This window comes from Amia ocellicauda, chromosome 14, assembly GCF_036373705.1.
Source record: "Amia ocellicauda isolate fAmiCal2 chromosome 14, fAmiCal2.hap1, whole genome shotgun sequence".
Taxonomy (NCBI): Eukaryota; Metazoa; Chordata; class Actinopteri; order Amiiformes; family Amiidae; genus Amia; species Amia ocellicauda.
The window spans coordinates 1,092,998-1,117,500 of NC_089863.1; the positions used below are offsets into that span (position 1 = coordinate 1,092,998).

General features: G+C 52.2%; 1 protein-coding gene across 1 annotated transcript in view; it reads right to left on the bottom strand.

The window, feature by feature from the left end:
* Positions 1-43: 43 nt before the first annotated feature.
* Positions 44-24,503, bottom strand: part of LOC136768218 (kinesin-like protein KIF1C) — a 26,005-nt gene continuing 1,545 nt past the window's right edge. Inside the window, exons 2-23 of the mRNA XM_066722295.1 lie at positions 18,038-18,219; positions 16,335-16,411; positions 15,933-16,112; positions 15,605-15,670; positions 14,059-14,237; positions 13,771-13,882; positions 12,936-13,013; positions 12,702-12,767; positions 12,537-12,615; positions 12,326-12,404; positions 12,021-12,172; positions 11,699-11,910; positions 11,365-11,444; positions 11,159-11,234; positions 10,956-11,035; positions 10,756-10,850; positions 9,956-10,039; positions 9,671-9,851; positions 6,695-6,767; positions 4,607-4,705; positions 3,600-4,124; positions 44-3,070 (exon numbers count right to left, since the gene is read on the bottom strand). Coding sequence (XP_066578392.1) covers positions 1,859-3,070; positions 3,600-4,124; positions 4,607-4,705; positions 6,695-6,767; positions 9,671-9,851; positions 9,956-10,039; positions 10,756-10,850; positions 10,956-11,035; positions 11,159-11,234; positions 11,365-11,444; positions 11,699-11,910; positions 12,021-12,172; positions 12,326-12,404; positions 12,537-12,615; positions 12,702-12,767; positions 12,936-13,013; positions 13,771-13,882; positions 14,059-14,237; positions 15,605-15,670; positions 15,933-16,112; positions 16,335-16,411; positions 18,038-18,143 — 3,891 coding nt within the window. The 5' untranslated portion in view covers positions 18,144-18,219 and the 3' untranslated portion in view covers positions 44-1,858. The remainder of the gene's footprint in view (positions 3,071-3,599; positions 4,125-4,606; positions 4,706-6,694; positions 6,768-9,670; positions 9,852-9,955; positions 10,040-10,755; positions 10,851-10,955; positions 11,036-11,158; positions 11,235-11,364; positions 11,445-11,698; positions 11,911-12,020; positions 12,173-12,325; positions 12,405-12,536; positions 12,616-12,701; positions 12,768-12,935; positions 13,014-13,770; positions 13,883-14,058; positions 14,238-15,604; positions 15,671-15,932; positions 16,113-16,334; positions 16,412-18,037; positions 18,220-24,503) is intronic.

Genomic DNA, 24,503 nt, shown 5'->3' on the forward strand with positions numbered 1-24,503 from the left:
AGCACGGGAAAGCGAGATGCCAGAGACCACACCGACTAGCAGGTTAAGGGTTTATTTTCATTAATGTATTTATTCACCCACTGGCTCCCGTGTGTCCATCCGGTCTCAGTCCGAGCCGACGAACACAGGGAGGGACATGGAAAAACTAAAACAACATCCCAAAGTAAACAACGGAATAATTATAATTATATATATAAATCCAAGACCAACCAAAATAAAAGACCCCCCAGGTGCTGTGGGAGCAAGACTGGGGGCCGGGGGGGATGCCGTCGCAAAAAAAACAATAATAATAATTAATAATAATTATAATGTTCACAATGAGCAGATTATAACAACCAAACCAGCAGTGGAGACTGAGGGGAGACGGGCAGCGATGGGGAGGACATGGCAGTCCAAGAAACCAATAAAAAGTCAGACCCCTCCCCCTCAGTACAGCCTGAACAACAACAACAATAATAATGGTGAGAGTAACAACAGCATCCTCACTCCGGGCTTAGTGTTCCTATCCTCGTCCACAGCCGGGGGCCGGGTGTGTGCGTGTGTAATGTCCCCCCCCGGCGCTCCCTCGCCCTCTCCCGCTCTGGGCAACAGATCCCAGCGAGTCTCGAGCCCAACTCCCTCCCCGTCCCCCAGACCCACTCCCTATCGCCCGTCCGCGGCAGGGGCTCGAGCGTCTGTGTCCGGTCTGCGTCTATTCCACGTCGGTCGAGCAGCCGGACGATTTCAAAAGCAGCGGCACTCCCTGCCTCCTCTCGAACCCCGTCCCCTCCCCCTCCCTGTCACGGGTGTTGGAGGTGCAGCAGCAGCAGGCTGTTGGCATCACGACAATAATGTCTGTGTCTCTGTCCGTCCCTCTCTCAGTGTCTGAGTGCGTCTCTGTCTCTCAGTCTCTGTCCGTCCCTCTCTCGGAGTCTGAGTGCGTCTCTGTCTCTCAGTCTCTCTCTGCCTGTCTCTTATGCTGTCTGTCAGTCTCCGTCTCTCTGTCCATCTCTGTTCGTCTCTCATTTTATGTTCGTCCGTCACTCTTCTAAAGTCCTAAACTGCCTCATCCTCCGCTTCACACTTCAAACAGCAGGTCAGACACCAGTGTGTTTGACGAGTGTGTAACATGGTGCTTGTGCGTTTGTGTGGGAGACTGTGTGTATTTGTGGGCGTCTGGGGCAAAACTGTTCCCGACTACAACCCCACCCAGATCTGCCCTCCACAGCGCCCTCGCTGCCCTCTCTGAGCTACAGACAGCCACTACCCAGTCATGTGTAGTCAAGTAAATGTGTCCATCTCTCACCTCTCTCTCTCTCCGTGTGCGTCTGTGTGTGTGTGTGTGTGTGTGTGTTTTAACAAACACAACGCCTGTCTCCGCTGTGATTCTCTGACCTGCCTTGGCCTTCCCCTCGATCTCACTTCCTCTAACCACTAACTAACTATCTAGTAGCTCCACTACCTGTCCCCTGTGCCGTCCTCTTGTCCTCTCGCTCCACTACCCGTCCCCGTCCTGTCCCGTCCTCTCACTCAGTCCAGATGCTGCCCCCCAGTGGCTCGAGGCGAGAGCGCAGTATTGCAAGCATGATCCAGATTAAAAGCACATTAAAATCTCGAGGTCAACATCCCCTCGTCCCCGTCCCACCCACCCTGTGTCCCCCCACCCCCGACCCCTCTCCCTCTCTGTGTATCAAAGTCTCTCGAGTTCATTAGTGGCTTAAAAACGAAATCCTTTAAAACAGCCGTTAAAACGCAATTAAAAATGACAGCCCACCCCTCTCACAGGACAGGGGCCGGGCTGCAACACAAACAGAACCCTGACGCAGAGTGTTCTGGGGAGAGAGATGCACAGCGCCCTCCCCCTCCCCTCCGCGGTGCCTCAGACGGGGGTCTCTCGGTTCTTTAGGTCGGGGGCGCTGAACTGCCGCCTCATGCGCGGGGGGGTGCTGTAGCCCTGACCCCGGGGGCCGGGCCGCTCGTGGGGGCTGTGCTGCCGGGCGCGGCCGGAGAACTCTGCGTCGGGGGCGTAGTGGGCCGGCCCGGTGGCGTGGTGCGGGGGGCCGGGGTGGGCCTGGCTGTAGTAGGGGTGGTGGTAGTGGTGCTGGTAGCCGGGCTTGCGCTGCTGCGGGGGGCCGTGGTTCTGTCTGTGGTTCTGGACGAAGTTCTGGGGGCCCGGCCCACACTCCCGGTCCTGCCCCGCGGCCGGGCTCTGCCGGTGGTAGCGGGGCCGGCGGGGCAGCCCGTCGGGGCCGGGGGGGCAGCTGTCCAGCGAGTTCCGGCGGTACTGGGGTGGCGGGTGCGGGCCACCGTGGCGGTAGGGCTGGGGAGGGCCGCCATGCGGTCTGTGTTGCCAGGCGCGGGGGGGGCTGGGCGTACGCATGCGGGGGCCCCCCGGAGTCAGCAGCACCGGTAGGGGCATCAGGGGCATCTGCAGGGGCATTTGTGGCGGCAGGCGAGGCATTGGCAGGAAGGGCGGCATCGGGGGGGGTGCGGCGTGGCCATTGCGGGGAGAGACCCTGCCCCCTCCCCCTCTCCCGTCCTCCTCCCCGCCCCGCCCGGCCAGCCTCTCACCCTCCCGTGCCCGCGCCCGGCCCTCCCTCTCCTCCTCCAGCCCCTCCGACTCCACCTCCCCGTCCTCCTGCCCCGCGCCCTCCACCTCGCCGCCCCCCAGGCCCAGCAGGAACACAGTGCTGGGGTCCCAGGAGTAGCGGTGCTGCGGGTTGCTCTTGAAGGGGAAGCGCAGCTTGCAGTCCTGTGGGGGGATGAAGCGGCCCGTCCCCGGCAGGAAGGGCCCCGGCCCCCCAGCCCCTGGCGGCCCCCCAGCGCCGCGGCGCAGACGCTTGGCGATCTGCTGCTGCTGGAGGCCCTGCAGTCGGGCCTGCTCCTGCTTCAGCCAGCGGAGCCGCCCCCTGCGGAAGGCCGGGTCCTCCTCCATCAGCCGACTCACGCGCTGCTCCTTGGACAGCTCCTCCAGGGACGGGGAGGAGTGCAGGCTGCCCTCGCCCTCCCCGTCCTCCTCCTCGTCATCAGAGCCATCCCCGTCCCCATCCCCGTTGTTCAGATACTCCTCCAGCCCCCCCTCTTCATCATCCTGCAGGGAGAGAGAGAGACATCGAGGTTGATGTTAGAGCTGAGAGAGAGGGGGATGAAGAGTGAGAGAGGCTGAGAGAGAGGGAGGAAGTGAGAGACAGAGAGAGGGAGAAAGAGTTAGAGGCAGATGAAGAGGGAGAGAGAATAGAGCAGGGGTCCCAAACTGTGGCCCATGGGCCACATATCCGCCCCGATCTCGCATACTGACCGGCCCCATGGATTGTTTCAGTCATGCCAACGCCACGCCCTGTTTGTGCTGGCGGTGTGTCTAGCCTAACAGATGCGCGTCATTGGCCAACAGCCTGAGCGTGCTGACTGGACGGACGGGAGAGCCTCAGCCGGTCAGTGGGAGCAGCCCGAGACTCACAGGAGCACCGACGGGCTTCATTCATTTGAGTCACAGATTCAATGATGCCAGATTCAACTGAACCGAATGAATGATTGTCCTCAGCAAGCCACCGTAAGCACAGTAGAGGGACCTGGCCCTTGATCCAAAAAGGCTGCCCCCGCGCCCTCCCCCTCCTCCTCACCTGCGAGGCCATGGCAGGGATGACGCTCTCCATCTTGCCCACGCGGTGCCGCAGAGAGCGGATCTCCTCGTCCTTGGCATTGTTCTGCAGCTTCACCTCCTGCAGGATGTCCGTCAGCTTGTCGATGTGCGCCTTCAGGTCATCCACGTCGCCCTTGGCCTCCCCGCCGGCGCCCGCCTCCTCCCCGGCGCTGGCCCTGTCCTCACCGATGCCCACGGTGTCCCACACGTCCCGGGCCACGCCGCGCCAGGTGTCGCGCTCCTGCGGGTCGCGCTTGGCGTACATGCGGCACAGCTCCTTCATCTTGACGATGGCCAGCGCCTCGATCTCCTGGCGCGAGTGCCGGAAGTCGCCCAGCGCCACCTCGTAGCAGATCTCCTTCACCGCCTGCATCTTCAGGTCCGCCAGTGTCAGCCAGCGCGGGTCCTTGGCGATGCGCCGGCGCTGGGGGATCTGGTAGACGCGCCGCGGCTCGCGCCTCTTCCCACTGCTTGGCAGACCACAGCGCTTCACGATGGACTGCACCTGCGGGGGGCGGGACAGTGAGTGTGCAGTCCAGTCCAATCTCTCCCTCCCTTCTTTTCCCACCTTCCTTCCCCGTCTCCCTCTCCCTCCTTCCCCATCTCCCTCTCCTTCCTTCCTTCCCAGTCTCCCTCTCCCTCCCTCCTTCCTTCCTTCCCCCTCTCCCTCCCTCCTTCCTTCTTTCCCCCTCTCCCTCCTTCTCCGTCTCCCTCTCCCTCCCTCCTTCCTTCCTTCCCCATCTCCTTCTCTCCCTCCCTCCTTCCTTCCCCGTCTCACTCTCCCTCCCTCCATCCTTCCTTCCTTCCTTCCCCGTCTCCCTCTCTCCTTCCTTCCTTCCTTCCCTGTCTCCCTCTCTCCCACCCTCCCTGTCTACCTCTCCCCCCCTCCTTCCATCCCCCTCTCCCTCTCCCTCCTTCCCCGTCTCCCTCTCGCCTTCCTTCCTTCCTTCCCAGTCTCCCTCCCTCCCCTCCCCCTGTACCTCTCACCTTGTTCGCAGGCAGTTTCTCTCTCAGGGAGGAGATGAGGCGCCAGCTCTCCTCACAGGATCGCTTGTCTGAGTCATCGCCACTGTCGGAGTCAGCATACTGAGAGAGGGAGAGAGAGAGGGAGGGAGAGATCAACTTTAAGGTAGAATGGTAATTAGGGCTCCAACAAATCAACTATTTTGATAAACTGTCGATTACTACTCGAAACATTGATTCCATCATTAAATCAAGCGTTTTATTAAAAAAGGTTTGTCCTCATCTTGCACAATGCTCTCTTTAAAACAACTCAAACCCAATAGCACACACATTGCCAAACACACAGGGTGCACAGAGCAACAGGTGCTCTCGAAACACAAGGCTGATTCACTCTTCGGTTTGAAAGGTGCTAAACTGTTTTGATAAATAATGGAAAATAAAGAAAACGCATTAAGTGCAGTGTTTACAGGCTTCTCTACATCAAACAGCGTCAAGGGCTCTCAGCGCCGACAGCTCCAGGACTGGACTCTGGAGGTAGGATGCTTTTTTCTCTGAAATGAGCGACAGTACGAGTATGCATAGTAGCACAACATTTACATCTACACGCACACTGGATCTTACAATGCATCCGATCTTCACGTGCGTGAAAAGAGAAAAAGACGAGTGTGCGCAGCTTCCCCGACTGTGAAGCGGGTTCGATTCGATCTGACTGTACGAGCGTTAAAAATGACATCGACCGACGAGACACGCGAGGAAGACGTGGACTGGAGGAAAACACCACAAATTAATACAGGCCGACAGCACATGGCATTGCATTTCTTGCTTACTTCGTTTCGTGTGTCTGTACTGTACTGTTGTATCGCCTGTCTTTGCTGTGTCTAGTATGACTACATAAAATGTATTAGAGTTCGACCGATCGTGGATTTTCAGGGGAAAATGCCCTGATTTAAATGCCCACACAGCTACGACTCGAGTGTACAATGATAAAACATTTTTAAATGCAGCAATTGTATTCACTACTAAACTACTTATTATTATTATCATTATTTTTATTTCTTGGCAGACGCCCTTATCCAGGGCGACTTACAACATAAGTGCAAAAATACAGAGAAGTACAAGGCATCAATCATTACAAATTCAAAATAATACATTTTACGAATTCCAATTTAGACAAGTACAGTAAGAGACTTCCTACATCCTGGACAGTGAAAGCTAAGTGCTGTCAAGATGTAGGGTTACAGACTTAATTTATACTTATTATACTTCCCAATCAAATAAATTGTATAATCCAGTGTTGAAATGTTGCTGTCTGAAAGCTCTGAAATGTCCGCAGGTGCGTGTTTTTGGGGATATCAGTGCTAAGTAGCTATTTATTATACTGGCAGAGTCGTAAACAAAGTACCTTCCATTTTACTTTATTATTTTCAATGTTTGATTGACTGTGTCACGACAACTTTAATTGACTCATTATCTCTTATATGTATCTCTTCTCTCAGCGGAAGTTGTAAAGCGAGTATCAGTTTTTCAAACAGCATCTGCGCGCTGAGCCAAGTCACATGTGACAATAAACTCCATGAGGGAGTCAGTGATGGTTTTCATTTCACCACTAGAGGCCGTGTTTGTCCCCTGTAACCAACGATATGAATGTGTACAACCCCGTAAAACTATCACTCATTATCGGCGTTCATTCCTGCCGATTGCTAATAGTTTAAAAAAAGCTGTTATCGGCCCCGATTAATCGGCCTAATGATAAGTCAGTCGACCTCTAAAATGTATTGTATTATTATGATTATAATTTAGTTGAGGAGGTATAGAAATAGACGTAGCTTGTCTGGTAGACCCAACTAATCAACGATTAAATCAACGTTATCGATTATATCGATTAGTTGTTGCAGCCCTGATTATTATATGTATTGATGCCAAGTTCTTGCTACTTAGTCGTGTCAATAAAGCTTTTCTGAATTTGAATTTGAGAGAAAGGGAGAGAATAGGAGAGAGAGAGAGCGGGAGTGAGGATGAAGCGGAGGGGGAGAGGGAGACAGGGAGGGTGTGGGGGCTGGTGGAAGCAGACAGTGTGTGAGGGGGTCCGGGGGGCCAGGGGGCTCGTCTCACCAGTCTCTGTTGCTCCAGCAGCAGGTCGGCCTCCTCCTTCTCCCTCCTGTACTGAGTCTCCAGGTCCTGCAGCCTGAGGGACACACGCACACCGTCACATCACAAATAAAACACACACGCACGCACACAGTCACACAGTCACACATAAAACACACGTACACACACACCGTCACACATAAAACACACGCACGCACGCACGCACACATACATCGTCACACATAAAATACACACGCACAACGTCACACATAAAGCGTACGCACACAGAGGGACAGAGAGAGATGGGCATGAGGGAAGGGACACGGACGGACATGGACACACACTCTCAGGGCTGTTTCTAGCCTTTTGTGGCCCTAATCAGCATTTGGTTTGGGGCCCCTTCACAGTAGCCCACTTGGCACAACAACAAAGTAACACATGCTTGAGCCCACTGTGTTGTAAACGTGTGGATAAGCACACATACAGACAGGTGACAAATGAAAGGAAAAACCCACGGATTTCACTCCATGCTGCTAATAAAACTGTAATTTCTTCGTGATCGCACACGGCACTTGAGATTATATTTTCTGATACAATGTATCTGATCTCTTCCCTGTCTGTCTGCAGTCAAGCGCACATCTCGCTTCTGAAAGACAAGTTTTTCCTCAGTGGGTGACGGACGCTTACGGCCACCTCTGGCAGCAGATAGTTAACCGTCCACAAAACCTGGACGCGTCCGGACACTTAAGCCAGTGGAAACACCCGTATAAGTGTCCAGGGCCGTGGAAACAGGGCATAAGGGGACAAGTTGACCCAAACCATGCCAGTAAAATGCCCCCCACAGCATAACAGAGGCTCCGGACCCCCTCACTGTAGGGTCCAGCAGTCAGGCCTGTCCCGATCTCTTGGTGTCCCACACATGCACTCGCCCACTTGTCCAGAACACGAGCCAGTTGAGCATCTGTGTGACTGAAGCTCCTGCCATTCGTGCCCCAATAATGCCCCCTCTTTCACAGTCACTTAGATCCTTTCCTCTCGCCATCTTGATCCAAAATCGAGGTCAACTGGGCTGCTCAGCATTTGTATACATGCCACAGAGCATGATCGGATGTTAATTGCTTAATTGTATCGTGCAGTGCACCTGTTTGGAGGCATCTGCATTCATTATGTTCCTCCACTCATTTATTCAGGTTTTTCCTTTACTTGGAAAAACTGTCAGTGCTCCTGGGGCGGGTTGTACTGACGGGATCCGATCTTGATATTGATCTCAGTTGTGTTGTACTAAAGCTAAAAAATGATCCTGCTTTGACCAGGATCAGAGCTTGATCCGACTTTTTGAAATGCAGGAACTCCGCGTACTTCGTTTGGTTCACAGACAGGTTTTTGGTGAGGAAGGTGTATGAAAGCAGTACAGCATGTTAAACCTCACAGACATGACTGATCTGTAGTGGGAGCACCATCGGAGCGCACTCATGTTACCCACACGTCTGAAGCAGCGTTTATCAGGAGGATTCCTTTCAGCCTTCAGCAAGTAGTAGGAACATTATCGATGTAGACACGTCTGGTTAATCACAGATAAACACCACAAATGTGACTTACATTATTTACAAAGATGTGCACTTTCAAATAAACAGTATAATGATGAACCATGCATTCTGCTTTCGTGTCTTTAAGGTGTAGCTTGTGTGCGATATTGTTGTGTTTGTATTTATTTTCATTATTGTAAGTAATCATGTAAAAGCTCTTATTTCTCCAGCAGCCAGACTGCAGCCTCAGGATGACGGGTAACAGAGCCACTGCAGCAGCTCCACAGCTGTGGATGCTTTGAGAAGCGCCTACAACCCACAGCTTAAGACATTTCTAGAAACTCACCTTTTTTAAGCTTTTAGGATCTCTCTTTAGTTGCACATTTTTAAAATACTCTTGAGTTGCTACTGCTATGTTGCCTGTTTGATCTAATCTGTTTTGACTGCTTGCTGTAGCTCTCTGGGTATGAGAAGAGTGCGTTATAAATAAAATTGATTATTAGCTAATTATTAATATATAATAAAAATTATTATTATTTTGTAGTTGAAGAGTTAAATAAACGCACACCAATGCAATAACTTGGGAAGGTCATGTACTTTTAGTGGTTTTAATGTATCCAATGTCCTTTTCGCGATGACGGACTACATAATTGTCGGATCCAATGTACGATGGCATAAGCACACTGACATGCATTGGGAAACGTAGCGCACAGCTAAGCTTATTTCATTAATAAAGTCATCAGCAATAGCACAGTATAGTTTTCTGAAAGGTTGATGGTTGTCATCGAGTCATTCGAGCGGTAGATGTTCAAATAGACGCACAGTCTGACGTGCCGGTTCACGTCAATAAGAAACTGCTGAGTCACTGCACACGCTGCTTAATAATCAGATCAAGAAATCGGATCATCTGCTTCGTACAACGCCTTTTCATGATCCGGATCCCGTGAGCCCGGATCCGATCCTGTTGTCTGATCCTGTTAGTACAACCGGCCCTATACTGAGGGGAAAAAGAGCTGAGCGACCCAGATCCCATTCGAGGTCAAACTGCCCAGAGATGCAAACCCAGCCGCTGTGCTTTGATACCACACTCTGGAGACTTTGGTCGTTGGGGCGTTCGCAATTTGCAAAACAAAGCATGTTGTGTGACGAGAAGGGAGAGCTTGTGCGGGACGGCAGGGTCGAAACAACAGCGAAAGACTTGGCACGACTCGCTCATAAATAAAATGTCAATCCCCTTTCAGTCTTGAAAATATATTTATTTTATTTTATTTGCTAGGGGGCCCCTAGTGGCCACTAATGGCTAGAAATGGCTCTGTGGACACACACACAGGAGGACACATGGACACACACACACAATGGACAGACAGATACAGACACACAGGGACACACACACAGGAGAACACATGGACATACACAGAGGGACACACACACACAACGGACACACATGCACATACACAGAGGGACACACACACACCTCTTCTCCATCTCCAGCTTGATGTCGATGCCCTGGATCTCCAGCAGCTCCCTCTGGGCGTAGTTCCAGTCCACGGGCTCAGCCTGCGGGTCCTGGCTGGCGCTGCGCTCCCGGTCAAGCCTGGCCTGCTCGGGGTGGTTGAAGCGGAACACGTGGCTCTTGCCCATCACGATGCGGTTCCCTGGGGAGGGAGGGAGGGGGAGGGGGAGGGCGTTGTGGTGAGCCCCGCCGTGCCGTGTCTGTGCCATGCACCGCTGTGCCGTACCATGTCTCGGCGTCTCTTACCCTGCTTGAGCACCAGAGGCTCGGTGATCTGCTTCCCGTTGACGTAGGTCTCGGCCCCCTCCAGCGGCTCCAGAGTCACAGCAACTGCGGGGAGGGAGAGGGGTCAGCACGGGGGTCAGGGGTCATGGGGACACACACTGCTGCACCACGGAGAGGGGGGAGAATGAGACGCAGAGAGATGGAGGGGGAGAGAGAGAGAGATGAGGGAGGGAGAGAGAGAGAGAGGAGGGGAGACGGGAGGGAGAGAGAGAGAGAGGAGGGGAGACGGGAGGATGGGAGAGAGCACGATAGAGGAGAAGGGGAGGAGGCAGGGAGTAGGGAAGAAGGGAAAGAGCAAGAGAGAGAGGAGGAGGGAAGGGGGAGAACAAGAAAGAAGGGGAGGGAAGGAGGAGGAGAGACGGGAGGAAGGGAGAGAGCAAGAGCGGGGAAGGAGGGGGAGAGATGGGAAGAAGGGAGAGAGAGAGAGCACAAGAGAGAAGGGGAGGAGGAGGAGAGAGCGAGAGCACGAGAGAGCGAGAGAGAGAGAGAGAGGATGGGGAGATGGGGAGCATCTGTAAGTTACACTGTACCTGAGAGACATCCAGGCAAGCTTTGCAAAGAGAGAGAGAGAGAGAAGGGGAGGGACAGTGGAGTCCAGTTATAGACACTGTAATTAGTTGCTCATTAGTGTGTAAGTGGCAGACGAGGAAATTGAGGAAAAACAAGAACAGAAAAAACAAGATCAGATCGCCCAGTCACTGGCCACGCCCCCACCGGCCCACAGTCACTGGCCCCGCCCCTCACTGGGCCCCGCCCCTCACCTTCCCCACGCTCGTTGGCAGAGCTGTAGAAGACGCAGTGCTTCTCCTTGATGAACTGGCCGGTCAGACGGATGTCCACGTCCTTCTGTCCCACCCTGGACAGACACGGGGGACACAGAGCCAGCCGTCAACAGAGGAAAGAGACAGAGGGAGAGGGAGAGAGACAGAGGGACAGAGGGAGAGACAGACGGCCCCCTCACCGTGTCATGCCCTCCTTGATGTAGTACAGCAGACACTCTGACATCAGCGGGTCCTCGTTCAGGTTGACCAGGTGAGGCGTCTGGAACAGACAACAGTGTCACAAACACCCTGTGTCACACATACATACACAGACACACACAACACAGAGTCACACACACTCAACACAGAGTCACACACACTCTGTCTCGGTCCTTGGACTCACCCCTTTTGGGGAGAAGACCCCCAGCGTGCCCCCATCCTCCCTGATAGACACGCCCATCTCGGCCAGCAGCGACTCCCTGAGAGAGGGGTAGGGACACAGCATCACACAGAGAAGGAGGAGAAGGGTAGAGGGGGTGCAGGAGGAGAAGGGTAGATGGGGAGGGTGCAGGAAGAGAAGTGTAGATGGGGAGGGTGCAGGAGGCTCACCTCTCCAGTCGGATGGACTCGGTCTTCCTCAGCTTCTCCTCCCAGGTCTCGTTCAGCTCAGCGATGATCTTCTCCGTCTCCTGAGCAATGACAAGGACACACACACGCGTCAGAGAGACTCACTGTCACACATGCACACAGAGACCAAGAGAGACAGAGATGCACATGGACAGAGAGAGACAGGGACACACAGGAACAAAGAGATACAGAGACACACACAGACCAGGACATGCACATGGAGACACACAGAGACACACACAGATACACACAGACCAGGACATACACACAGAGACACAGAGACACACAGACACAGAGAGAAAGACAGAGGTGGTACCTTCAGCATCTCCACAGCCTCCTCCTGGGTGATTGGCTCGTCCATGTCAGGGAAGGGCTCTGATTGTTCATTGTCAGCGCCGGGGTCCTCGGGGGCGGGATCAGACCCGGGGGTGGCTGGCTGTGGGGGGGGCAGGCCCTCGCCTGAGACCCCGGGGACAGAGCTCGGCCCCCCCACAGACAGGCGGCTGTTGTTGTTGTTCACCTCGAAGCCTGACGGGAGAAAGGGGGTTAGTGTGTGTACAGCGTGAGTGTTGTGTACAGTGCGTTGTGTTAGTGTGTTGTTGTAGTTGTGCAGTGTGTTGTGTAGCTGGGGTGTTTACCTGCGGCGGACAGCAGCTCGGTGCTCAGGCCCTGGGAGAACAGCAGCTCCCTCAGTCGGTTCACCTCCTCCTTCAGCTCGCGGATCAGCCGGGCGTTCGGGTCCTCGTTGATCACAGCATTGCAGCGGATCTGCTTCGCCCGGTCAGCGTACCTGCGGGAGGGGGAGGGGGCAGGAGGGATTAACACAAGTGTGTAACTAGTCACCAGAGGGACACTTAGCCATGCCAATACAGGTTCTTTAATTGAACTGAAAGACAGGAGGGAGAGGGAGGGAGCGGGAGAGAGGGGGAGGGCGCGGCGGTACCTCAGGGTGCTCAGCGTCTCCTCGTAGTTGATGTCAGCAGGACTGAGAGCTGCGATCATGGCAGTGCGAGAGTTCCCTCCTGAGAGAGAGAGAGACAGAGAGAGACAGTCAGAGGGACAGACGGACAGACGAAAAGAGGGACAGACGGACAGCTCGCTCTCCTTCACTCCTCCCCCGCTGTCTCTCCCCAAGCTCCCTCCCCCTCTCTCACCCAGGTTCTCCTTCAGCAGCCAGGTCAGCGCCGAGTCTCGGTACGGGATGAAGTCCGACTTGCGCTTCTTGGAGGTTTGCTGGAGACAGGAGAGGAGATGAACATGCACGATAACACACGCATGTGCGCACACACACAGATGCACACAGACTGACAGACACTCACCATTTCCGCCAGCGCAGAGATGACTTTGCCCAGAGTGGTCAGGGACTTGTTGATGTTGGCTCCTTCCTGGAGGAAGGAGGGATGGAGGGACAGGAGAAATCTGATGAGGAATCGCTCCATAGGAATTGCTTCCCATTATAAAAGGGACGCTCTTTATAAACAATACAGAGCAGCACAGCTGGCAGTCAGTCAATGTGTCAGTGTAGACCCAGCCCCTGCCCCCTGCCCTCTGACCTTTAACCGCATGCCCTTGGCTCCAGAGGAGTCTGCTCTCTCGCTGCCTGCCAGGTCCACCAGGCTGATTTTGCTGACCTGGGGACAGAGACACAGGAGTGAACCAAGAGACACAGGAGTGAACAGAGAGAGACAGAGACACAGGAGTGAACAGAGAGACACAGAAACACAGGAGTGAACAGAGACACACGGGAGTGAACAGAGACACAGAGACACAAAGACACAGAAGCGAACACAGAGACACCAAGACACAGGAATGAACCGAGAGAGACAGACAGAGACACAAATAAAGGACAGAGGTACTGAGAGCTGCAGTTACACTTTACTATACAGACGAACACGAGAGACACATCGCGGGGAGGGGCAGCGGCACACAACACCTATGAGCGCGTGAGAGAGTCCACCCCGGCAGAGTGCGTCTCGACTGTGCAGGCATGCGTGTAGTGTGTACATTGCGTGTGCCTGTCCTCTTGCACGTTGCATTCCTTGCTTGTGCCGATAACACATCATAGAGAAAACCAAGCGCACAGAATAATAATCGACTGAACGTGATCAGTGGATTCTTTAACTCTGTGGTAAAACATGATCTGGTGATCTTGATGGTCTTCACTTCCATGTTGGTGGATCTGCATACCGTCGCATTCCAGCTGTACAACGGTCAGGCTCTGTACGCAAACAGCGGCTGCCTCACGGGACATCACCGCACCCCAAATGTCAAAGCTACTGTTGGCGTTAGCCCGATTGTTTTGTGTGTGTGAGTGTATGAGTGAGTGTGAGTCAGTGTGTCAGTGTTTCAGTGTGAGGGAGAGTGTGTGTGAGTGTCACGGTGCGGTACCTTCTCCGTGTCCAGGCTGGTCATTGTGTCGTGCCGGCGCTGTGTGAACACGATGGTGAAGACGGCGTGGGAGCGGCTGCTCGTCTCGTTCATGTTGGTGGCGGCCACCGTCCTGACAGACGACAACGCACACACACACAACATACAACACGCACACACAGAGACAACAACACACTCAGCATGAGTCACACTTGAACTCTATGTGACGCCAATTTGACCATTTCTCTCCCACACATTTCCCTCTCTCTCTCCCTCCCCCTCCCTCCCTCCCTCTCCTCCCCGTCTGACCTGGCCTTGTTGCCGCAGTCCATGAGGTCGGCGATGTCGCAGTAGCCGGTGACGGCCAGCTTGGACAGGTCCTCCACGTAGGGGCCCATGATGGGGTGCTCCCGCACGCGCAGGTTCCCCCGGCTCTTGGGGTTCAGCAGGTCCCGCACACGCTCGCAGTAGATCTCCATGTAGGACACCTGGGAGGGGGAGGGCACGGGGTCACTGGCACACTCACTGACACACTCATGCCCAGTTTCCACTGGCGGACGCGTCCGGACGGTTAACTTGCTGGTGCTGGATGTGTCCATAAGCATCCGTCCCACTGAGGACATGATTCGCTATCAGCAGCGGAGGTGTGTGTTTGACTTGTACAGGGAAGAGATCAGATACATTGTGTCGGAAGATATAATCTCAAGTGCCGAGTGCGATCACGAAGAAATTACAAGTTTAGTAGCAACATGGAGTGAAATCCACGTACAGAGACAATGAAATGTTTTACTGCTTACAGTTAATATCCGAGTGCATTAAACACTGTGATTTCACAGGACCGGTGCAGTGCCTGACTAGTTAAAATAAACTGACGGAGAATAATCGGATCGTAGCAGCCGATGTTATTAATATTGTATGAACAGCTGGCCAGTGTTCAGGCTGTGTTGTGTGAATGGTGTGCAGGACAATCCGCAGACAATCAGTATGAAGGCGAACACGATTCAGTTAACGTGTCCATTTACAAGTTAAATTAATGAATAAATAAATACAGCAGATCTGTGTTTCCTCTAAAACATTAAGGACTGGTTTAATAAATGCGTCCATAAACGCCATGACTGAGACGTGCACACTTTAATTATAACCTGCTATATTGTAGCTGGATGATTCATCGTGAAACGTGTGTATTTTGTTTCAACTGTAACTTGCCCGGGTTAAGGACGTCTGATAAGTAATTTATAAATAATACAGCAAAAAGTATTGTTTGCAGTTACAAATCTGTAGTAAGTAATAAATTAAGGGAGTCACGCTATGCCGTTTAAAATACATATATACTAGCACGAATTATGACGATAATAATAATACATATTTGCAATTTACTTAATTGTTGCACATGGAAACATTCTTATGGGAACATGCTTGTGTGAATATAATGTTGTCTACACGTTTAGCTCTTCCTAATATCTCTGAACAGAAACGTGTATTTATTACGCTGTTTACAATCATGTTAAGCACAAAGAATAAAACAGACACAAAGCCCTCTCCTCGTCAGGCTGTGTCGCTCGTAGTCTTGTTCTCCGTCTCTGTTTTTAAACATGAAACACAAACCAAACCCACAGTCGCTGCTCCTCCCATCAGAGGGACGGACTTCACAACGGTCTGGTTTTGCAAAAAAAGCTCTGGGACGCGTCCGGCACGGCATGGCACGACACGGACGCTTAAGCCAGTGGAACCGAGGCATCACTGACACCCTCACTGGCCATCTGACACACTCACTGACACCCTCACTGACACCCCGGCTGTATTAAGGGGGCGAGGGGGAGTGGGGGTGTTGAGAGGGGGAGGGTGCTGAGCTCACCTCCACAGAGTAGGACAGGTCTGGGCTGACGTTCTCCGCCGTGCGTTTGAACAGATCCTCACAGAGCTGAGAGACGGAGGGAGGGAGTGAAAGTGTGACATGCGGGGAGGAAGACAGAGAGACACATATAGGAAGGAAGAGAAGGAAAGACACGGAGGGAGGAAGAAAAAAGTAACAATATTAACAAAATTATAACAATATCCAGTCTAAAAGTTCCTGACTGATGCCCTGTGTCTGTCTGTCTCTCCCTCCCTTTATCTCTCCCTTTACCCTTCCCCCTCCCTCTATCTCTATCTCTCCCTCTCTCTCCCTCCCCCTCTCTGTGTACCTGAGGGATGATGCCCTGGCCCCCGGGCTCCTGCTTGCCCATCATGGTGTAGGACTTGCCGGCACCCGTCTGCCCGTAGGCGAAGATGCACACGTTGTATCCCTCGAAGGCGTGCAGCAGCATCTCCTCCCCGATGTCCAGGTACACCTGCCGCTGCGACGCGAACTGGGGGTCCTCTGGCTGCAGGGGGCGGGGAGAGAGAGGTAAAAGTAACGGTAGAGGGGGTGAGAGAGAGTCGGAGGGAGAGGAGGAGTGGAGAGGGAGAGACATGGGGAAGGGGAGGGGGAGAGGTAAAGGTAGAGGGGGTGAGAGAGAAAGAGAGAAAAGGGGAGAGAGGTTTAGCGAGGGAACGTGGCAGGGACAGGCAGGCGCTCCTCTGACTGGACAGGCAGCAGATCTCACCGAGGTGTGTGACCAATAGGAGTAGTCGAAGGTGAAGTTCTTGGGCGCATCTTTGGGCTGCTTGGGGTTGGAGATGCCTGTGAGACAGAGAGAGTCAGAGACTGGATCATGTACTGTACTATACTACACTTTACTATACAATACTACACTGTACTGTTCTATACTACACTACAGCCCACACAAGCCCATATCCAGCATATCAGAGCAGTAAAAAGTGCAATAATACAGTATTAAACCACAGACCAAAGCATAATGCAATTACAGGTTCAAAGTGCAGGTAAAATATACAGGTAATATACAAGTCCTGCATCCCAGATTGTAAAAGGTAATGAGTGCAGGGTGTGATGTCATAGTGAGGAGCTGAGGGCAAATCAATGTAAACAACAGGATCAATAGCACTGTGAGAGTGCGCAGTGTGAGTCACCAACCAGAAACACATGGACAAACAGACACACTCACCCTCACACACAGACAAACAGACACACTCACCCTCACACACAGAGACACACGGCACAATTACACACATGGACACACAAAGACAAATCACACACTCTCTCACACACACAGAGACACAGACAATTACACACACATGGACAAACACAATTACACACACATGGACAAACGGACACACTCACACACACACAGACGCATATAAAGGCATGTTCTACTCCAGCTGAGTGTGTGCCAGAGCACGTGTGTGACATGTTGTGGCATGTTTTCGTGGAAACAGCAGCCTGCCATGCTACCCCCTCCCCCTCTATTTATAGACAGAGGCGTGTGCAGCGCAGAGGTCAGCTGGCCGGCAGAGAGGGGCCGAGACACACACTGTCAAAGGGACGCCCACACACTGACTCACCCACACGCTGCCTGACAGAGTGTGTCTCAGTCTGTGTGTGTATGGGAGAGAGAGAGGGAGGGAGGGAGAGAGTGAAAACAAGAGGCACGGAGTAAAGGAGGAGAGAAACAAAGAGAGACAGGAAGGAAGACGGTGAAGGGAGGAGAGAAGACAAACAATGAGAGGAGAGGGAGAGAATGGCATTCGAGGGGGGGGGAAGAAAGGCGAGAAGGACAGCAGATGAAAGAGAAGGAGAGAGGGAGGCAGAGGAGGAGGAGGGAGCTGCCGGCGCTCGGAGAATGTCAGCTCATTATCAGCGGCTCTTGAAGAGGTGTGGGGTTTCGCCAGCGCCTGGGGGGGGCTGGGTAAACATTCCACAGACGAGCCGGACCATCTGCGCTGCGGCTGTGAGCGGCGGGGCGGGGGGGCAGGGGCGCGGACATGCCTGGAGCTGCGGTCAGGGAACGCACTGTGTACAGCTCCGGCACACCTGGGCACCTGACTGACACACCATCTCACCGACTGATACCCACAGGCACACCAACTGGCACACACCGGCACACTGGCACACCGACTGACACATGCACTGAAACAATGACTAACACACAGACAACACACACTGACAAACTGAAAGACAGACACAGACTGACAGACACACGGGACTGATAAGACACCGACAAACACAGACACACTGACTGACACACAAACAACAAACACAGACAGACAAACAAAGACAAACAAACAGAAAGAGAGACGCACAAAGAGATGCGCACACACACACACACAAACAGAAAAACACACACATTGACAGAGATAAAAACGATTCCTCCCGTCCCCCAGGCAGCCAATCAGAGGCCGGTTTACTCACAGGTGGAGTTGCCCTGCATCTGGATGACGCACTTGGCGTCGCGGCTCGTCTCGCGGGTGTTGAACGGCCGCACCCTGACGGCCACCTTCACTGAGGCGGACGCCATCTTGAGCGGGGGGAAGACTCAGACACACGGGGGGACGGGGGGGTGTGCGTCTGGGGGTCCGGACGCAATCAAAACCCTGAAAGAGGACATGGGAGAGCAGGACGGGGTTACTGCCAGTGAACACAGGGAACGGGAGGGGCTGCAGGAGGGAGAGTCACGGCAGGCCATGTGATCTCCTGGCCACCATGCTAGGAAGGGGCACCCAGTCGAACTTGATACAGTTACAGTATTTTAACATGTAAATAAATAAAAACACTACACAGGCACACGAGAGACACACAGGCTGTCCCCAAGTCTGTCCCATCTACAGGTTCTACAGGAAACAAAACTCTGAACTGAAACTGGAGCTGAAGACATGAGAGGGAAGAGAGACATAGGGAGAGAGAGACACAGAGGGAGATGGAGAGGGACAGGGAGAGACGGAGGGAGAGAGGGACACAGAGAGAGTGAGGGAAAGACATGGAGACACAGAGAGAGAGGGAGGGACAGAGACAGTAGAGAGAGATGCACAGCCCCAGCCCCCTCTCCACACAGACAGTGAGAGGATTGTGTACCCAAGAAAGAGGGGAAAAAAAGAAAGAAGAAAACACCCAGAGAATGTCAAAAACACATTCCTGTTCCCGTGGATACCTCCACGAACAATCACCTCAGCACAACTCAGCGCTGGACGTGTGCGAGGGGCCCGGGTCTCCATGAGTCCCACACAGGGGTATTTCATCATCATCGTGTGTGTGTGTGTGTGTGTGTGTGTGTGTGTGTGTGTGTGTGAGAGAGAGAGAGTGAGAGTGTATCAGTTCCCTACATCAGATCAACAGTCAGAGTGAAAAAGGAACAATCCAGAAACGGGTGTCACTTATTTTACAATCACTTCTGTGCTGTCTGTCCCTCCCTCTCTTCCCTCTCTTATTCAGGCGGTGCTTTATAGGTATGACAAACATTGCCAGAGCAATGACACACACACACACCTATAGGACTAACAGCACACAACACCTCTGTACACACTGTGGCCGTGCCTTAACTGGGATAAGGCGGGGAATACATAGACAGTAAGTGCACAATACATGCATACCTACATATGTGTATGTACACACACTTAAATCATATATATATGTGTGTATATATATATATATATATATATATATATATATATAGGCATGTGCACATATGTATGTTTGTATGATTTAAGTGTGTACAGAGGTATTGTGTGCTGTTAGTCCTATAGGTGTTTGTGTGTGTCATTGCTCTGGCAATGTTTGTTCCTCAAGTGAGCATATGTATCGGTCCAGTGCTATAATATATATATATATATATATATATATATATACACACTCACCTAAAGGATTATTAGGAACACCATACTAATACTGTGTTTGACCCCCTTTCGCCTTCAGAACTGCCTTAATTCTACGTGGCATTGATTCAACAAGGTGCTGAAAGCATTCTTTAGAAATGTTGGCCCATATTGATAGGATAGCATCTTGCAGTTGATGGAGATTTGTGGGATGCACATCCAGGGCACGAAGCTCCCGTTCCACCACATCCCAAAGATGCTCTATTGGGTTGAGATCTGGTGACTGTGGGGGCCAGTTTAGTACAGTGAACTCATTGTCATGTTCAAGAAACCAATTTGAAATGATTCGACCTTTGTGACATGGTGCATTATCCTGCTGGAAGTAGCCATCAGAGGATGGGTACATGGTGGTCATAAAGGGATGGACATGGTCAGAAACAATGCTCAGGTAGGCCGTGGCATTTAAATGATGCCCAATTGGCACTAAGGGGCCTAAAGTGTGCCAAGAAAACATCCCCCACACCATTACACCACCACCACCAGCCTGCACAGTGGTAACAAGGCATGATGGATCCATGTTCTCATTCTGTTTACGCCAAATTCTGACTCTACCATCTGAATGTCTCAACAGAAATCGAGACTTATCAGACCAGGCAACATTTTTCCAGTCTTCAACTGTCCAATTTTGGTGAGCTTGTGCAAATTGTAGCCTCTTTTTCCTATTTGTAGTGGAGATGAGTGGTACCCGGTGGGGTCTTCTGCTGTTGTAGCCCATCCGCCTCAAGGTTGTACGTGTTGTGGCTTCACAAATGCTTTGCTGCATACCTCGGTTGTAACGAGTGGTTATTTCAGTCAAAGTTGCTCTTCTATCAGCTTGAATCAGTCGGCCCATTCTCCTCTGACCTCTAGCATCAACAAGGCATTTTCGCCCACAGGACTGCCGCATACTGGATGTTTCTCCCTTTTCACACCATTCTTTGTAAACCCTAGAAATGGTTGTGCGTGAAAATCCCAGTAACTGAGCAGATTGTGAAATACTCAGACCGGCCCGTCTGGCACCAACAACCATGCCACGCTCAAAATTGCCTTAATCACCTTTCTTTCCCATTCAGGCATTCAGTTTGGAGTTCAGGAGATTGTCTTGACCAGGACCACACCCCTAAATGCATTGAAGCAACTGCCGTGTGATTGGTTGGTTAGATAATTGCATTAATGAGAAATTGAACAGGTGTTCCTAATAATCCTTTAGGTGAGTGTATATGTACACACATCTCTCTCTCTCTCGCTCCCTCCATCCCTGGGGCAGAGACAGGTGTTTCCGAATACCTGTGGTTGTGCTCAGGTGCAGCCTGGCTGAGCTCCAGAGTCTGTCAGGAGCAGACAGGGCTTCAGGGCACACACACAAACACACACCTACACAAACACCTCTCTCACACACACACACACACACACACACCTACACTCCCCAGACACAGACCCCTGAGTGCACACACACAGCGCTCCCCAGACACGCACCCCGAGTCGACACACAGCGTTCCCCAGACACACACCCTGAGTCCAGACACACAGCGTTCCCCAGACACACAGCCTGAGTCCAGACACAGACTCCCGAATCTAAAAAAAAAAAATATATTGAGAGCTGGAGGAATTCATTAGAATTGCAAAACAAACTGGAATTCAATCAGGCCCAGAAACACTGCACACACACTGGACTATCACAGCCTGAGGGACAGTGTGGACACACTGCACACAGACACTGAGCTCTCACAGCCTGGGGGACAGGGTGTAGACACTGCATGCACACACACACACACACTGAACTCTCACAACTGGTGTATTTATAGTTTTTTTTTATGTATTGATATATTTTGTAAGTATTTGTTTTATATTAATGATTTCCTTAAACTACAATGTGTTCCACACCAGTCCCAGACTGGCATTTGTACATGGTGTTGTTGCTCTAAATGTTTGGCAACAGCACACTGGGGCATTCCTGTCATGCCAAAGAAGCAAATTTTGAATTTGAATTGAGAGGGATAGAGTGAAGGAGAGGGAGAGAGAGAGAGGGAGAGGCAGAGTGCTCTGTGGCCACACACAGACAAAATAAATACATAACGCCTGTGAGGTATTATGCATTTCTCTCCACCAGGTGAATTGCCCGGGAAGGGGGGGCAGCGAGAGGCTGTACAGCGTGTCCTGCAGACGGAGCTTGTGGAATGCACATCTGTAGTGGAACATTCTCCCTGTAATAACACCCCCCCCCCCAAAAAAAAATCCACACACCTATAATGAAATAAAACCTGCCGTCAAACGACCCTGTGATCAAACAATGACTGAACAGTCCGGACACACACACACACAGACACACACACACACACACAGTCACACTTTATACCGCCCCCGCAACACAAACTCACACACACTGTACAGCCCTGACACACACACTCTCTCACACACACACACAGACTGACTCTCACACAGTCACACTTTATACCGCCCCCGCAACACAAACTCACACACACTGTACAGCCCTGACACACACACTCTCTCTCTCTCTCTCTCTCTCTCTCACACACATACTGTACAGCCCTAACACACACACATTACAGCCCTGACACACACACACACACACTGTACAGCCCTGACACACACACTCACACATTCACACACTCCCCACTGTTCTCATCAAGCCTGCCTCCCTGCTCTGACCATCCATCACACACACTGTCAACCTCTCCCTCACACACTGTCCCCTCCAGCTACAGAACAGCTGCAGTTTCCCATCTTACAGACGCCTGGACCGGATGCCAGCATCCTCAATAACGTCCTCCCATCTCCAGCCTGCCCTTTCACACTCACCTGCTGAATAACCACCTATCTGAACCCTTTCAGTCTGGTTTCTGCCCCTCCACAGCCCTGAAACTGCCCTCTCAGAGTGGTCAATCACCCCCTCACTTGTGCTGGTGCTGGTGTCCTCAACGTCCAGCTTCTCCTAGACCCGAGAGCCACTTTGACCCAGCAGGGCTTTGTCCTCCCCCGGTCCAGAGCTGTGGTGACAGGATTTCTCCAGGGCTGCCCCTGGGCTCTGGACCTCCCTCCTCCAGCCATCACCACCTTCCAGTCCCTCCTAAAACCCCACCTCTTCCACCAGGCCTATCCTTACTCCACACACACTGTACAGCCCTGACACACACACATTCACACACACTGTACAGCCCTGACACACACACACACACACACACACACACATTTACACACACTGTACAGTCCTGACACACACACATTTACACACACTCTGTAGGGCCCTGACACACACACACACACACACACACACTGTACAGCCCTGACACACACACATTCACACACACTGTACAATCCTGACACACACACACATTTACACACACTGTACAGCCCTGACACACACACACTCACACACACTCTGTATAGCCCCCACACACACACATTTACACACACTCTGTAGGGCCCTGACACACACACACACACACATTTACACACTGTACAATCCTGACACACACATTCACACACACTGTACAGCCCTGACATTCACACATTCACACACACTGTACAGCCCTGACACACACACACACACACACACACATTTACACACACTGTACAGTCCTGACACACACACATTTACACACACTCTGTAGGGCCCTGACACACACACACACACACACATTTACACACTGTACAATCCTGACACACACACACATTTACACACACTGTACAGCCCTGACACACACACATTCACACACTCTGTATAGCCCCGACACACACACTTTTACACACACTCACACACACACACTCACATTCACAGATACTGTATAGCCCTGGCACACATACATTTACACACACACTCACATATTTACACACACTGTACAGCCCTGACACACACATTTACACACATACTGTACAGCCAACACATACACATTTACACATACACTCACACACTTTGTACAGCCGATACACTCTGTACTGCCCTGACACACAGACATTCACATACACTGGACAGCCCTGACACACACATATTTACACACACACCGACACATTCACACACTTTGTACAGCCCTGACACACACTCTGTAATGCCCTGACAAACACAACAGACTTGCTCTGACATTAATGTTGTGTTGCTCTGTGTGGCGTGCAGGTGAGCATTGGGGGGCCTCCTCAGGAAGCAGGACAATGCAGCACCAGTACAGCGCTCACATGTGTGTGCAGGTCTGCACAGTGTGTTTAAAGGCACTGCTTATTATTGTTCATCCCCTTTAAGAGCAGTCAGAAAGCATCTGAGCAGAAAGGTCTGGCTAACAGGTCTGGAATGTGGTTTTACACAGATAAAAGCATTGCCTCACAGCGGAAATATTTAACACAGAGAGAAAGAAATACGTGTGTGTGTGTGTGTGTGTGTGTGTACAGTACAGACAGAGGGGCAGGAGAGAGGAGAGAACCAGAAAGAGAGAAAGAAAGAGGGGGAAGAGAGAGAGAGGGAATGGAAAGAAAGAAAAAAAAGTGATACAGATAGAAAAATACAGACCGAAATGGAGACTGAATCAAGTGTGAGTGACAGAACAGGGGAGAGACGCAGACTGAAGAGGAGAGAGAAAATGAAAAAGACAGAGAGAGCGAGGGAGAGAGGACAGAGAGAACGTGTGAGCGGGAGAAGGGAGAGCCAGGGAGGAGGAGGAGAGGAGGAATGTGCTAATGAGAGCCATCTCTCAGTGAGGCCAGCCGCGCGGCCAGCTGTCACAGTGTCGGCACAGGCAGGTCCGCATCCGCCCGCCACTGAGCACTGAGCACTGAGCACGGCCTGCCTCCAGCCTGCCAGCCAGCCCGGCCCCCTGAGCTCTGAACACACCCCGCCTGCCAGCCCTGCACACTGAACACACCCCGCCACCAGCCTGCCTGCCCGGCACAGTGAACAACACCCTGGACACTGTGCTGCAGACAACACAACACTTTACATCAATATACTGCACACCCTGGTCACTTTACAATCACTGTACTGCACCCCTCACTCAGCCCAACCACAACACTGACCACTACAC